This window comes from Ovis aries, chromosome 22, assembly GCF_016772045.2.
Source record: "Ovis aries strain OAR_USU_Benz2616 breed Rambouillet chromosome 22, ARS-UI_Ramb_v3.0, whole genome shotgun sequence".
Classification (NCBI taxonomy): domain Eukaryota; kingdom Metazoa; phylum Chordata; class Mammalia; order Artiodactyla; family Bovidae; genus Ovis; species Ovis aries.
Window position 1 is genome coordinate 35,346,861 of NC_056075.1, and position 14,067 is coordinate 35,360,927.

The 14,067-nt window shown below is 32.3% G+C and overlaps 1 protein-coding gene across 1 annotated transcript in view; it reads left to right on the forward strand.

The window, feature by feature from the left end:
- Positions 1-14,067, forward strand: part of ATRNL1 (attractin like 1) — an 802,972-nt gene that overhangs the window by 258,624 nt on the left and 530,281 nt on the right. The window contains exon 21 of the mRNA XM_012102986.5: positions 4,570-4,622. Coding sequence (XP_011958376.3) covers positions 4,570-4,622 — 53 coding nt within the window. The remainder of the gene's footprint in view (positions 1-4,569; positions 4,623-14,067) is intronic.

The following is a 14,067-nucleotide window of genomic DNA, read 5'->3' on the forward strand; positions in this document are numbered from 1 at the left end:
GGTCAAAGTAGATTTGGGCTTCATAGGTGGCACTGGTGGTAAAGAATTCTCCTGTCAATACAGGAGACATAATAGACGCAAGTTTAAACCCTGTGTCAGGAACATCCCCTGGAGGAGGTAATGGCAACCCACTTCAGTATTCTTGCCTGGAGAATCCCGTGGACAAAGGAGCCTGGCAGACTACCGTTCATATGGTCACAAAGAGTTGGAAACGACTGAAGCGATTTAGCATGCAAAGTAGATTTGCGGTCTCTGGAAGGCCTTTTAATGCCTTTAATCCTAAAATTTCACTTTGAGTTAAGTTTACCAGTCTTTGGTGTGCCTGGGCTCCAATACTTTTCTGTGATATGCTGTTCCCACTCATAACTGGAGACAAAGGGACCCCTGAAATGGTTCAGCATCCTGGGATTCTGTCCTTCTCTGCATCTTGGCCTGGTAATTTTTCACCCCTTTGCTTTCCAATATTTTTAAGTATTAAAAAAAAAAACCTACTCTTTTTAGTAGTTTTTAATTATCTGGCTAGTTCTATTTATTATTACTGGACTCTCAAGTCCGTAAATAGCATTACAGTTTTAGAACCCGTACCTCTTGTACCATTTCAGGATTTACCATACATTCATGTCTGAATTTTTACTGTTTGTTTATGATACATTGTCTTAGAAGTATGATATCAATATTGATACTGTGATATTACTTAATATAATCTTTTTGTTTATATGATTTTTATGAGTCCCTTTAGAGGAAAAGCAAAACAAAAGCAAATGTGTCCTTGTGTATAACTTTCATAATTTTTACAAAAACATAAATTTATTTATCAGGTTCTCAGTTGTTTTAAATATTATGTTTTGATATTTCAGATTATAGCAATTAGATTTAACCCTTCTTTAGCTTCTGAGTAGAAAAATTGTATCTTACAGTAAAATATATATATATAAATATATATAAGTATTTACATCAGTAGGAACAAAATGAAAGGTGATATTTTAACACTTAGAAATGGGGGATTATTTCATATTTTGTTCTTTCAAAATGATATTTATGATTTAATATGATCACAGAAATAAATGGTAACCATTATTTAGGTGCCATGTAATGATAATATTTACCCTGCAAAGTCCCTAATGAATATTTCAGCCTAAGCCTGTTTTATAAAAAGGTCTGGCTGTTTGCTTAGTGGGAACAGAGGATGATTATCTCTTTGCTTAGACCCAGAAATACTTTGAAGTTATGTTTTTAATTAAGCCAGGCAGAAGACTTCTGAAGGCTTTTAATGTTTGTTTCTAATCTTTATACAGAAAGATTCTGAATTTTAAAAACATTACTTAGCTTATATAACAGAATTATTATTAATGTAATCTATATAGTACCATACTAATTGGTTTGAAGAATTATTTATGTGTATACTTTTCCATTCATATTCTCTTTACCCCTTATAATCTGAGTTTGACCTCAGTCAAATACTTTTAGCTTCTCAAATTATTTATTATGTGAATTAAATTATATATACTCATCTCTCAAATAATTGTATCAAAATATCTTATCATAAAAACTTTCTGTATAACAAAAATATTATTGTGGACAGATGCTTAGGTGACTACCGATAATTTCTGCCTGCTGGTCTTCATGCACTGTTGTATAATCCCCTTTCCTGGAGTATGGGCAGGGCATGTGACTTACTTCTAAGCCAGAAAATTTAGCAAAGATGATGGCTAGCACTTCTGTAATTATGTTTAGTGTTTTGTGTGTGTGCGTGGTGTGAGGATTGAATCTAATCTTACATTTTTCCAAATGGTTATCCAGTTGTCTCAAGTACTATGTAAGAGGATGACTATCTTTTTACCCCAGTCATTTAAAACACTGCTTTTATCATACATTAGAATTTTAGGCTGTACCTATTTCTGGAATTTCTGTTCTGTACCATTTATCTTTCTATTGATGTACAAATTCCATATTGTTTTAATTATATACACATTGAGTATATTTTAATGTCTTTTCAGTCTAGGTCCCCTCAAAGCCCTTCCTTTCGTTGTTGCTTCTAGCTGTTCTTGTATGTTTATTTCTGCATGTGAACATTAAGATCAACTTTTCTAGCTCCTTTAAAGCTCATTAGAATTTTTCTTAGATCAAATTAACCATTATCTTTGAAATTAACTGCCAGCGTGATGCTCTTGAGATAGCCTAATGAGAAACAAGGAACGTCTTTCAGTTTACTTATATCTGCTTTTGTGTTTTTCCAGCTGAATTTTATGTCTGAAATTTCACTATGTTTCCTTTGCAACTATTTATTTTCTCTGTTGTTTGTAAACACTGGTGTGTCTTTAAATGAAATCTGAAATTAAAATGCCAAAAACTGGTGTTTAAACTCAGCTCATATTTTGAAAGTACTTTTAATCATTCAAAAATTTTCAATAATGATTAATATAAAGTCTTTTAGACAATGTTGTTTCTAATTTACTTTTTTGAGTTTGAAAATGTAAAGAGAATGTCATTTTCATATTGAATACCTTCAAGAACTCTGTAAAGCCTTTGAATTTTATTCTTATCAAGGTCGTGTTAATTTCTTATTTCTCTTAAAATTCTAAGTTTGGGTAATGAAAGCCAGCAGAAGTTATTTCCTAAACAGAAACATATAATTTCATCCTTCTGAGAAAATTTGTGGTTTAGAGAAAATAAAATTTTAAATATTCCTTGTCAAAATTATGTTGAAGGTATACATGTTATAATTATATTGATTATTTAAAAAATGAATTATTAATAACAAGAATGAAAACTTCATAACTTCCATATTGGAAAATAGGTTTGGGTTGGAGCTTTTAAAGTTAACTCATTGATAAATTAAAAAGTATTTGAAATCCCTTGTCGTTTGTCAAAGTTTGTCATGTTAAATTGCTACGGGAACTTGAAAGTCCTCTACTCAATATTTAGGCAATAAGATATGCAAGGAATATCATGCATAAAAATGCAGGGAGTATTATGTTGAATGTTTTCCTATTCTGAAAATGTGACCCAATGGACTGTAGCCTGCCAGGCTCCTCTGTCCATGGGATTCTTATGGCAAGAATACTGGAGTGGGTTGCCATTCCCTTCTCCAGGGCATCTTCCCAACTCAAGGATCAAACCCTGGTCCTTGTGCATTGCAGGCAAATTCTTTACCATCTGAGCCACCAGGGAAGTGCAGTATTGAGCTATCCATTTGCAACAAGTCAAGTTTACTTTTTGTGAGAGAGAAGAAATTATAGCAGTATTGTAAATCAGTCCTTTAGCGTATGTATATGATATAAAGTGGTAGAATTTAAGGAGCTAAGTCTAAAGAAAGGAACTATGATATAGGAGGAATAGTATGGATTCTGAAGTGCTTAACCCAGCAGTAATGGCTTTCATCATTTTCTAAAGCTACAAAACTACTATATATCACACATTTTAAAAGTACCTTTTGGAGAAGTCACCTATACCCTGAAGAAAACCTATATGCCAAAGTTTCTTTTTTCCAGAGAATAAAATTAGTGGTATAAAGGGCTATATAATAATGTTGTAGTTAATGTAGAAAAATATTTACTCTTCACTTCATTTTTTTTCATGGATACAAAATATTAGCATGACTGAAAAATGCATTCAGAATGTAACTGATTATTTACTTTATTATTCTCAAGTATTTGGACCTTTGTTGATTAAAATATATATGTATTCCTTGGTTCTAATTGACTTTACTAAAACTAAAGACGTTTTTGGAAGAACCTTCGTGCTTTTTAAAATTCTACATATAATTTAATATTGAGGCACTTTATTCAGTTACCCATGTATATATATTTTATAATAATTAAATTTGGAGGATATTCCAAGAAGTAGCATTATGTAAAACCAAGCTATATCTCTTTTAGGCATTAATTGTCATTTTAACTGAATTCTGGAAACAGCGATTGGAAAAATAAAAACTTCAGAAATTTTCAAAATACTTATGATTTTCTCCTACTGTTGTAGTTAACTATATTTTTGAAGAATTTAACTTAGAATTCTTGAGACTGAATGCTCACCTGTTCTTCCATTTCATTATAATCTGCTTACAAGACTTCAAAGTTTGAACTCCTGAATTTAATCTTGATGATTTAAAGAAAGCTTTTCTCCATGATACAGTTGAGGATGTCTTTTAAAAATATAGATTAATTGGTTTAGAAACTGGGGAAAATATGTTAATTTTGATTACCAGAAGTAAGAAAATGATATTATTTATGAATTCCCATACTTCCCCATACAAAATATCTTTAAATCTTTATCCAGACTTGAAAATTCTTCCTCATGTTGTTAAGGAAGAATACATATCCTCTAAATTCATAATTTTATCCCGTCTTCTATATTCCTTTTGTGTGTTTTTTCCGCTTATTCTCTCACTCATGTCTGTATATAGGCTTTCTACATCAATTCTTCTGAAGATTTGCTTTTAAAACTTTAATTAATAGTATAGCTTTTAATATGTTTTAATGTAGAGTTTAATTACCTGTTTGCTTGAAGGAAAAACATGAAGCTTTTGAATTTTGTTATTTAATAGTAAATGCGTTTTTTGTTTTTCTACAGATGTGACTCTGAAAATCGCTATGTTGGTAATCCACTTAGAGGAACATGTTATTGTAAGTATTTGTGTTTTTTATTTTAGATAATTTGTTTGTTTTATTAGTTTTAGGTGATTTTACAGGTAATAAAATTCATTTTGAATAACTAATGTTATCATTAATAGTTTATCATTTCTATTTTTGAATCTTATAGCTCCATATATTTTGCTAGGGAAGTCAGTGTCTCTTTGCTATATTCTCTAATTATTTAATATTTAGTGCACTTTTTTCCACTCTGAGAAGTAAAACAGCAGTAAATCTTATTTTGAACATGCAACAAAAAACAAAACTTAAGTAACTCAGCTGGATTTTAATGTAATCTTTGTTCATTATGGTTAAATTTTGAACAAATAGAATTCTGTGATAGATTTTTCTGGGAGGCAATTTTTGTTTTACCAAAAAGCAGTACTGATTTTGTACTGAAAGATCCTGTTATTGGGTAGTGATCATATGGCAGATATATGTTTAGCTTTCAAGAAACAAGCAAACGATTTCTCAAATGGTTGTACTATTTTCCATTTCCACCATCAGTGTATGAGAATTTCAGTTCTTCAAAAACTCTCAGCACTTTGTATCGTCTTTTACATTTTAGCCATTCTAAGTGTGGTTTTTCTTTTCTAACTTCATTTTGTGTAACTATGGTAATAACTTTCAAAGGTGAATTTTACAAGATTGTTTTTTAAAACAAGAGTAGTTATTGTAAAGTAAAAAAATAAATAAATAAAAATAAAAGTGAAAAAAAGAATAGTTAAACAGTATGAAGTGAACTTCAAAGATTAACTAAATTCAATTGAGATCTCTGGATCTGGCGGTTTTTTAATTGGTGGATTCTTTGTTGTTGTTCATCTTCTTTTCCCCCATTTATAAATTCAGAATTTTGGGTTTATTCATTGTTTCCACAGATTTTGTTTTCTAGTTCATCTGTTTTAGGTTTTGTCCTTAGTGATGTCCTTCTCTTTTATAGTTTGTAATTGTTGTTTTTGCCTCCATTTGGTTTGTTTGCTTTTTTTTAATATATGTAATTTTTTTAATGTTTAAATTTATCAATTTTAATTGGAGGCTAATTACTTTATTGTATTGGTTCTGCCACACATCAACATGAATCCGCAACGGGCGTACACGTGTTCCCCACCCTGGACCCCCCTCCCTCCTCCCTCCCCATACCATCCCTCCGGGTCATCCCAGTGCACCAGCCCCAAGGATCCTGTATCAAACCTGGACTGAGGATTTGTTTCTTATATGACATTATTATAACATGTTTCTATGCCATTCTCCCAAATCTCCCACCCTCTCCCTCTCCCACAGAGTCCAAAAGTCCATTCTATACATCTGTGTCTCTTTTGCTCTCTCGCATACAGGGTTAACATTACCATCTTTCTAAAATTCCATATATGTGTTAGTATACTGTATTGGTGTTTTTCTTTTTGGTTTATTTCACTCTGTGTAATAGGCTCCAGTTTCATCCACCTCATTAGAACTGATTCAAATGTATTCTTTTTAATGGCTGAGTAATACTCCATTGTGTATATGTACCACAGCTTTCTTATCCATTCATCTGCTGATGGACATCTAGGTTGCTTCCATGTCCTGTCTATTATAAACAGTGCTGCGATGAACATTGGGGTACACGTGTGTCTTTCAATTCTGGTTTCCTCAGTGTGTATGCCCAGCAGTGGGATTGCTGGGTCATATGGCAGTTCTAGTTCCAGTTTTTTAAGGAATCTCCACATTGTTCTCCATAGTGGCTGTACTAGTTTGCATTCCCACCAACAGTGTAGGAGGGTTCCCTTTTCTCCACACCCTCTCCAGCATTTATTGCTTGTAGACTTTTGGATAGCAGCCATTCTGACTGGCATGAAATGGTACCTCATGGTGGTTTTGATTTGCATTTCTCTGATAATGAGTGATGTTGAGCATCTTTTCATGTGTTTGTTAGCCATCTGTATGTCTTCTTTGGAGAAATGTCTGTTTAGTTCTTTGGCCCATTTTTTTATTAGGTTGTTTATTTTTCTGGAATTGAGCTGCAGGAGTTGTTTGTATATTTTTGAGGTTAGTTGTTTGTCAGTTGTTTCATTTGCTATTATTTTCTCCCATTCTGAAGGCTGTCTTTTCACCTTGTTTATAGTTTCCTTTGTTGTGCAGAAGCTTTTAATTTTAATTAGGTCCCATTTGTTTATTTTTGCTTTTATTTCCAATAGTCTGGGAGGTGGGTCTTAGAGGATCCTGCTGTGATTTATGTCGGAGAGTGTTTTGCCTGTTTTCCTCTAAAAGTTTATAGTTTCTGGTCTTACGTTTAGATCTTTAATCCATTTTGAGTTTATTTTTGTGTATCGTGTTAGAAAGTGTTCTAGTTTCATTCGTTTACAAGTAGTTGACCAGTTTTTAAGTTTGCTTTTTAATATTATTTTCTGTATAGTTTGTGGTTCAGTTTTAACTTCTTTTTGAAATTTTTAAGAATTTTCTTGATTTCAATTAAGTAAATCTTACTAAAACCCATGTTTTAATTATTTTTTATAGTTTTATTGAGAATGTAGCATAAGAATCCCCCAATTTAGTAAGATATTTCTGTAGTCTATGGGACATTTGACAGTGTTTGTGGGGTGTGGAGCCTGTGGACTACTAGTGGGTAGAGGTTACTATTGGTACATGTCCTACATTACACATGAGAGCTCCTTAGAACCAAGATTCATCTGACTCAAATTTCAACACCATGAGGGTTGAGAAACCCTGATTTAGAGGTTTCATCAGATTCAGATATGGTTTTGGAGGGAATACTTTCACAGGTGGTTTTGTGTTCTACATGTAACTGAAACACATAATGCCCGCAAGTCTCTTTTTTGTTCTTAGTAGACACTGATGCTCAATGTTAGATTGCAACTGATTTAGGGGTTATAAACTGGTATTCTTACTCCTTTATTTCTTGATTGGGAAACTTTTGTGAAAACAAATTTCCTTGAGTGAGGCATTTGCTTATTTATTGCTACAGGCACATAGGAAGGGCATGATAAATTTTTAATATATTCAAAAAAATATCTGTTTTCAAAATAAAGAATACTTTGCTTAATAAGGTTACAGCTCGGTTTGCTGTGTTTGTATCATAAACTTATGGACACATGCATATTTAATATGTTTCAGTCCGCTTGCAATTATTGTCCTTACTGATATTCACATTGTCTATTTTCTATTTGTTTTAATTTATCCTCCTTCTCTGTATTTTCCACATGAATTTTATTTACTTCTCTCAAACATCCTGGATTTTATGGGGACATATTTTTGTCTGACTTTTTAAAATTAGAAATTCCTGTTTGATTCTTCTTAAATTTTAGTGTTTATTTTATCCCCAGAGAGTAATTTAGTTATAATTATGGACACAAATAAATTATATTCCATTTTTTAGAAATAATGAATACATTCATTTAAGCCTTTTATATTTAAGACTAAGATGATTTTTCTTTAGATCAGTGCTATCCAAATTAACCTAGTGTAAGCCATATGTAGAATTAAAATTTTTCTACTAGCTATATCTCAAATATTAAACAGGTGAAGTTAATTTTGATAATATATTCTATTTAATTCAAAATATCTAAAATATATCATAGTATAAAAAATCATCAATGGCCTATTTTTACTTTTTATTTTTTCCAAGTGTTTGAATACAGGTTTTATACTATACTAATGCCAATCTCAATTCATATTAGTCACATTTTAATTACTCAAGACACGTGTAACTTAGTGACTACCATATTGGAAGCTCATCTTTTATATAGGACTCTCACTGTTTCTTTAAAATGTTATAGGAATAGTCATAAAGCACTAGGTGGCAGTCTTGTCACTCATTATGAGACCTTAAAAGACTAATAACATTTAAAAGAAACGGTGTTTTTTAAAAAAGAGAAAAAAGATCAGTGGTTCTTGTAATAGTGTTAATGGAAACTATCCTGATTTTAAGGACTGGAGTGAAATTTAAAATGCAGGTCCACACTGTAACTTGAAGCAATTGATCGAAATGTGGTGTCAATTTAATTGAAACTAATACTACAACACTTATATCCTCTAGACAGTCTTAGTAGTTTTTAAAAATTCAGTTTAAACCCCCAAATCAAATGTATTTGATAGCTATCATGTATCACATATGGGAAAAAAGTTTCTATCAATGATATCAAATTTGATTGATCCCTGTAAACATTGAAGGACTTAATTATTCTTGGCAAATATGAAAAGTAGTAGCTATGAAGTAGTATAATTTCCTTTTTTCTTAAATGCATTTTGAAAAATTTTTATAGCAATTATAGTGAAGAAAGCCATAAACACAAGATGAAAGACTGGACTATGAAGATGTTATAGAGGATATAGTTCCATGAGTAGAATCAGAGTACGAAAAGCCGCTTACTGAAATCATCTACTTTATGCTTCTACTATATGTACTGTTCAAACTGCTGATTGTATTTCAGTATATTTCCAAGTAATCTAATATATTTTTGTCACCTTTTTCTCTGAAAAAAGCTGTTTTGCTTTGATTTTCTCCTATTGCTTTTTAGAGTTCAGTGTGCAATTTTGTGATGAAAATAATACACTTCCCTCTTTTAAGAGTAAGAATTTTAGTCACTAGTTTTATATTCCATTCTCACCTCTACCACTGATCACATCTTGCCTTCGTTCATATTACTAAAAATTAAAATATTTATGCATTTATCTCCCTGTAAAACCTCTCAGTTATTGATTTATTTAATTGATGTTTATGTCTTGACTGAAAGACATTATTTATAAGTGTATTACTTATTGGATTTGATTTTTTCTTTTGTTTCATAAATGAGAGATAATATTTCTAGTGTGTGTTGTTTCTAGTGTTTTTTAGCTATAAATTAATAAATATCAGCCTCAATTTAATTACTTAAAATTCTATGTCATGTAAAATACTGAAAACAATTAAAACTTGAATTAACCTTGTTTAGTGTAACTATTCTGTGTTTTGTTTTAAAACAGAATAAAAAATTTCTCCTCTTTTAAATGAAATATGTTGTACTTTAATGGTTTAATGTGACTTTTTAAATGATAAATATAAATAGCAATTTAAATAGGATCTGCCTGGTACATCTGCAAATAGAGCAGAAATGACCTTGAGCGACACAAAGAATCTAAATTTTTATATTTCACAAATTGAAGAATGATGGATTGAAGACTGATCTGGCAAAACATAAATGAGCCACATGGTTGACATTTTAATCTTATTCTTTGATTCATGTGTTTTTATTTAATTTCCTGAAGCTTATACGCCAGTGTTCTTAAATATGCATCTTAGAATTATTGAATATCTTAGCATATTCCAAAATGAAGGACGACACAGCACAATTATGAGAAAGTGAAAAAAGCTGAGAGAAAAAAGTTGCTATTAACTTAGGAAAGAGATGAAAATTTATTTCATTGTATATTTATAAAGATGTGTTATGTTATTCTGGTTATATAAATAAACATCGTAAAAATAGTTAAATTTAAAAAGAGTTTAAGGCGGGAAGCAAAAAATGTCTGAAAACCTCCCTCTAGGGCTCCCAAGCGGATCTGTGCTGAGTGTGTCCTCTGTAAAGGTGCCCACTGCGAGGGAGCGCAACAGCTGTTTGCCCCTACTTACTTTTCTTGCTAAGCGATGAAATGTTATGCGGGGCCTTATAAGTCTTGAGCAACGGTTGATAGCTCCTTATTTGTATGAAGATGCTGAATGTGCTTTTCTGATGCTGAATGCATGCTTTTCTAAATAAATTATGTCCTGAGAATGGTTTCACATAAAAGAGGTAATAGCATGTCTCATATTCCTATTGTGAACAACTATTTTTCACAGATATATAGCTCATTGTTTTGGATCATTTATTAAATAAAACTGGAAAACCATCTGATTTTAAAATAGCGATAAACTAGTTAAACTTTATTGAGCACTTACTGTGCCAGGTTATTCTAAGCTTTGTCCATTTATTAGCTTATTAAATCCTCAAATGAGAAGGGTATGCTTATTATCACCTTTTTTTTTTTTTCCTTTTGTGGAAACATAGGCAGAGAAAAGTTGATTCCTTTATATAAGATCACAGGGCGAGGAAATGACAAATCCAGTTTTAATCCAGGCAGCCTGGGTCTACAGCCACTTCTGGGTCTCTATCACCCACTGTCAACTACAGGTGATAAAACCATTTCTAGTAAAATTCATGATATATTTAACCTGAGTTGTTTTTATATAAATATATATGTATATATATAAATAAAATTAAAATGTCATGGTAAAGAAAATGAAAACAAGACCTAAATAATTAAAAAAATTTAAACTGTTTTCTCAAATGATATCTTCATATGAAAATATACTTACCAAAATTGATATATAAATTTTATATAGTTTAATTAGAATTCATTCAGTTTAAGTTTTTGAAATATATGCATTGGAGTAAGTTATCATTAAATTTATTTTAAACGATATACTTTTAGAATATTCAGTAAAATTAGAAAAAGGAAAAATAGTGAGAAATTCCCACCTGGTAGATATCTAGACATATGGTAACTCTAATTGTACTGGTTCCTATTTAGTATAGGAATCAAATTAATAAGAGTTCAGAATTAGATTCCTGAACACTTGGAAATTTCTATGACAGTCATTTATTTTTATAGAAGTTCTTAATGACTTAATCTGCTTGTTCTAAGATATCCCAGACTTTATCTTAGATCATGGCTTTTGGATTTACTATTTTTCTGCCTCAAATACTCCATCTCTATTACTCTGCTCTTACCTAAAATAGACTTGCTCAGGGATTATGAGAACTTTTTTTTTCCGTCCTAACACTTACACTGAAATGAAGTTATATCTCACTTATTTGTTTACCTGAATGTGGGTTTTCTTCACTCACTAGAAAGAAAATCTGTGAGCCCAGGACTTTCTCTTGTTAGAACCATACTTATAATAGAAAAGCCTGTGGCTCCTAGGAAAGCTTTCAGTAAATATACTAGGAGTACACATGTAAGCTATTAATAAATAAATGAATACACATATATTGTTGCTGTGTGGGCACGTTTTTTAACTGGTGGGGTGTTTGACCAAAATTTTTGGAAATCGTGTTATAGGTTATCAAGTACAAGTTGCTTTACATTATTGTTTAAATTAATTTATGTAAAGGGGTACAGTGCATCATTGAAAAGCTTTAAGCACCAGGCATTCATTTAAATAAAAATGAGTTTCAATCTTTGTTTTTCTAGTTAACCTGTGGAACATTTGCAGACAATACAGTTTGAGCGGTTTTCCATGTATCATTGCAGAAAGCTTAGCTACTTGGAGATAGTATGAAGCAAAGGGAGGTGGCTTCTGAAGAGATCATGGTATATTATATGAAAACTTGTAAATTAGAATCACCGACATGTAGACATTGGTGATCATGGTTCATCTTCTGTTATTCATTGAGGAAAAAGTAAGACTCAGTGGGTTGAAGTATGTATCTTAGGCCTCACAATGAGTCAGTGTGTGGATAATAGCAAGGGTTCTGTATTTTTTACTGTGATACTGTACCTAGCAAATGTTCAGCTTTTAAAGTTCCTAAACAACAGATTTTGCCTTTGCAATTATTCTAAATGTTTCGAGCTTAGTAGAAATTCTTAATTAATAATTGTAAGCATGGATAGTACTGTTCAGCATGCAAGGAAATGTTAGTATTTATTGAGTATTTATTACATGCAAAGCAATTTATTATTATTTCATTTAATATGCACAAGGATGACATCTTTTTTCTCCTTAATTTTTACTTACTCAAGAATTACACTAACAGAGCTTGGAGAGACTGTCAGTTATTGGAATTAACTCACTTTTCTTTATTCATTCAATGTATATTTATTGACTAACTACTCTGGGGATTGACTAACTACTTGTGTTCTGCTCCATTGAAGCTGATAAAGCAGTAGGAAAGATAGATATTAAACTTGTCATACAATTACCTAGATATGATGATCATAAGACCTCTGAATAAGAATTATAGATGCTTTGGGAATAGATTACAAGAGAGTCTGACCTAATTCGTGGACCAAGGGGTAGAAGTAGGTGAAGCAAGAGAATGAGGAAGCGATGACGTGCCTTGGTAGTGGAGTGGTGATGGTGTGACGATGGGAAGAAGTGGAATCAGTGGCGGCAGTATCCGCAAAGGCCAGTGGTTGGAAAGATCATGGCACATGAGATTCTGCCACCTTAACACAGAGAAGTAGGAGAAGGAATCAGGGGATGAGGTATGTGAGATATGCAGGATCGGATCAAGCAGAGCTTTATAGAGCATACAGGCTTTATAGAGCATTTGGTCTTCATCTTAAGAAAAATGAGAAGCCATTGAAGGATATTAAGAGGAGAGTAAAATGTTAACTTTTTATTTTAATATATCAGGCTGATTGCAGTGAGTCAAATAGCTTGGTGAGGGCAATAGAGCATGAGAGCTCGTTTTAGTTCATTTTCTGAGGCATTGTTCCCATAGTTACTTTTTAATTATGAGTGATACCTTTAGACTATAAGTATACCTGATCTTATATTTACTAAAGTTTTATCATTTACTAAACAGTTGTCTAAATTGGCACATACTTGTTCTTATACATAGTTCAGTCGCTTAGTTGTGTCCAACTCTTTGCAAACCCATGGACTGCAGCTCGCCAGGCTTCCCTGTCCATCACCAACTCCCAGAGCTTACTCAAACTCATGTCCATCAAGTGGGTGACTGTCCAACCATCTCATTCTCTGTCATCCCCTTCTCCTCCTGCCTTCAGTCTTTCCTAACATCAGAGTCTTTTCCAATGAGTTGGTTCCTTGCATCAGGTGGCCAAAGTATTGGAGTTTCCGCTTTAGCATCAGTCCTTCCAGTGAATATTCAGGACTGATTTCCTTTAGGATTGACTGGTTTGATCTCCTTGCAGTCCAAGGGACTCTCAAGAGTCTTCTTCAACACCACAGTTCAAAAGCATAAATTCTTCAGCACTCAGCTTTCTTTATAGTTCACCTCTCACATCCATACATGACTATTGGAAAAGCTGTACCTTTAACTAGACAGACCTTTGTTGGCAAAGTAACATCTCTGCTTTGTAATATGCTGTCTAGGTTGGTCATAGCTTTTCTTCCAAGGAGCAAGCATCTTTAAATTTCATGGCTACAGTCACCATTTGCAGTGATTTTGTACATATACATGTACTTATACGTGTGTTTACATATCAGTGATATGTACTTTTACATATACCATTGTTTAAAACATACTAGGATTCTCAATGTTGTTGTCCTCAAAGTCTATATATATCCTCTTCACACTCCTCAGGATGGTTAAATACATAACCATTAGCTCATATATTTAAAAACAAATATATTAGTATATTGGCTACCCTTGTGTCTCAAATGGTAAAGAAACTGCCTGCAGTGTAGGAGTCCCAGGTTCCATCTCTGGGTAAGGAAGATCACTTAGAGAGGGAATGGCTA